This window comes from Sphaeroforma arctica (assembly GCF_001186125.1).
Source record: "Sphaeroforma arctica JP610 unplaced genomic scaffold supercont1.309, whole genome shotgun sequence".
In the NCBI taxonomy this organism is placed as follows: Eukaryota; class Ichthyosporea; order Ichthyophonida; genus Sphaeroforma; species Sphaeroforma arctica.
This window is the reverse complement of record NW_014040249.1, coordinates 54,059-56,242: the sequence shown is the minus strand read 5'-3', so window position 1 is coordinate 56,242 and position 2,184 is coordinate 54,059. Positions and strand designations below refer to the sequence as shown.

General features: G+C 41.0%; 1 protein-coding gene across 1 annotated transcript; it reads right to left on the bottom strand.

Annotated features, from left to right (window-relative positions):
* Window positions 1-181: 181 nt before the first annotated feature.
* Window positions 182-1,691, bottom strand: SARC_05060 (hypothetical protein). Its single transcript, XM_014301087.1, has 2 exons — window positions 1,503-1,691; window positions 182-1,329 (listed from the first exon to the last, which is right to left on the bottom strand). The coding sequence occupies exons 1-2, from the start codon at window positions 1,659-1,661 to the stop codon at window positions 1,285-1,287; spliced, it is 204 nt and encodes a 67-aa protein (XP_014156562.1). The 5' UTR covers window positions 1,662-1,691; the 3' UTR covers window positions 182-1,284.
* Between the last annotated feature and the right edge of the window lie 493 nt (window positions 1,692-2,184).

The window sequence follows — 2,184 nt, the reverse complement described above, 5'->3', positions numbered from 1 at the left end:
TATATATATATATATATATATAACTACATATATATATATGTATATATATATATATACAAAACAATATAAAAAAATATTAAAATAATAACAAAATAATACAATAATATAATATATAGAACATAAAATGATTTTCTATCTAAAAAATCAGACACACAACCCAAATTCGACGTGCTGCGTACTACGATCTGTTTGTGCTTATTTATTGGTCGAACTGGTTTTGGGCCCTGGGTGCGATACGATAACAACAAATACCAACATGACATATATACCTCGCCGGAACTCAGCAGCCGTATATCGTATGCCATATATCAACATCACGCGAATCTGTGTAGTCCTTTGTACATATTCCACAGGCAATTAGGAATCTTACTTGAAGCGTAGATGTAGGTATGTGTGCACAAATGAACACATACCACGCGCAACTCAGGTGTGTAGCCGATACCTCGCCAATTGCACCATATTCTGATACAAATGCCGCATCCTTGTTCGTAAGAGAATTTTATACATGGTTGGCTGAGGAGTGTAACAACCTACCAACCGGGCCACAACATGGTTGCTCACAATATGCGGCCAACAGAGTGTGGGACAGACGTGTTCGCACCTGCGCCGTGGTGGGTGTAGGTGTGGATGTGTGTATGTGAAGATGCACCTTACACGTTTGTCGTGAGTGCCCCAGACATAATTCTGATAGATCCACGATTATCTCCGGCCTGTTTGTGGTTTACAAGCAAGATCGCATCACACACGAACAGGCTGAGTTGCCTATTACCCCACTCCCACTAGCTTAACATTCTGATGTATTGCCGGTGCGCATAGGTACTCTCCCACTGCCTAGTTTCACGAAAATGTGTGTACGCATGTGTTTTTACACACCATACACGAACATCACGTGAATAGTTCTTTCACTTTACCCGACGGACCGACCAACACAAACATCAATCTATACCAAAAATATAGGTGTGCTGGATACATATGTGTCCAAACCGTTTCCAATAAATCGCACAGCACATTAGATGAATAGCAAAGTGCATGCTACATCGCAGGCCTGTGTGTGTTCCCGCCGCCCCTTTCAATATATTTGCGGATGTCCTGTTCCGTGCCAGTTGGCCTCTTCCCCGCCTATCCAACTGAGTATCGTATGGACTACTTCACTAGTTCTACATCCAGCTGAACAGAGCCGAATGCATTCGAACCATATGAATTCTTTAGATCCAATTCCGTGGAACAGTCTGCATTCCGTTGGAGTGAGTGGTTTACCTCAAGTCCCACCCGATCCTCCGATAGTCAATTTGCATGTTGGTGAGAATCTGTCACCGGATCCGTTCGTCCCTGTATGTAGCGGCGACAGATATACGTCAGAAAAATATTGTGTAGTTATTCACCTGGACAAAAATCCCCCGAAAAGCCACTGAAAAAGTGAACGCCAACATCAATTATACAAATAGAATACATACACCACAACAAAAGAGCATGCGTTTATAAACACTCCTACAAGCTCATACATGGATCACGTCGTGCATAGCCACCCCTGCGGCCTGATCTGTCTGTCTGGACAACTGCTCAGCAAAAGAGCTGTTTGAGCTGATGCTGAGACCACTTCCAGTGCGGTTGTACACTCCTAGCGATGCTCGGTGGTGAGTTTCGCCTCCGGCTCGCCCCATGCCACCAGCAATACTCCTACAGTTTGCAGCGGGTGTTTGAGGTTTATGCTTTTATTGTTTATTGTTTACTGTTTAGGGTTTAGGAATCAGGGCTTTGCACAGTGGTGGTGTCAATTGTGTGTTGGTATTAAAGTGCCTCAGATAAAAAAGTGGAATGTTGATAAAAAAATGTCTTATGTATAGTCAAATAGGGAAGCATCAGAATGTTCCGTTCCGCGATTATTAGGCTGCTGATATATTGTGCACTGATAAGTACTATTTTTAGTTATTTGATTATTTATGATTGTTCAGTTGGACTGCTTACAGTATCGAACACGCAAAAAGCGTATGAGTATATACATATATATATACATGTATATACATACATACACACACACACACACACACACATATATATATATATATAGAAATATATCCATATACATATATATATAGAAATATATCCATATACATATATATATATATATACTCACACACACACCCACACACCCACACACCCACACACACATATATATATACGTAT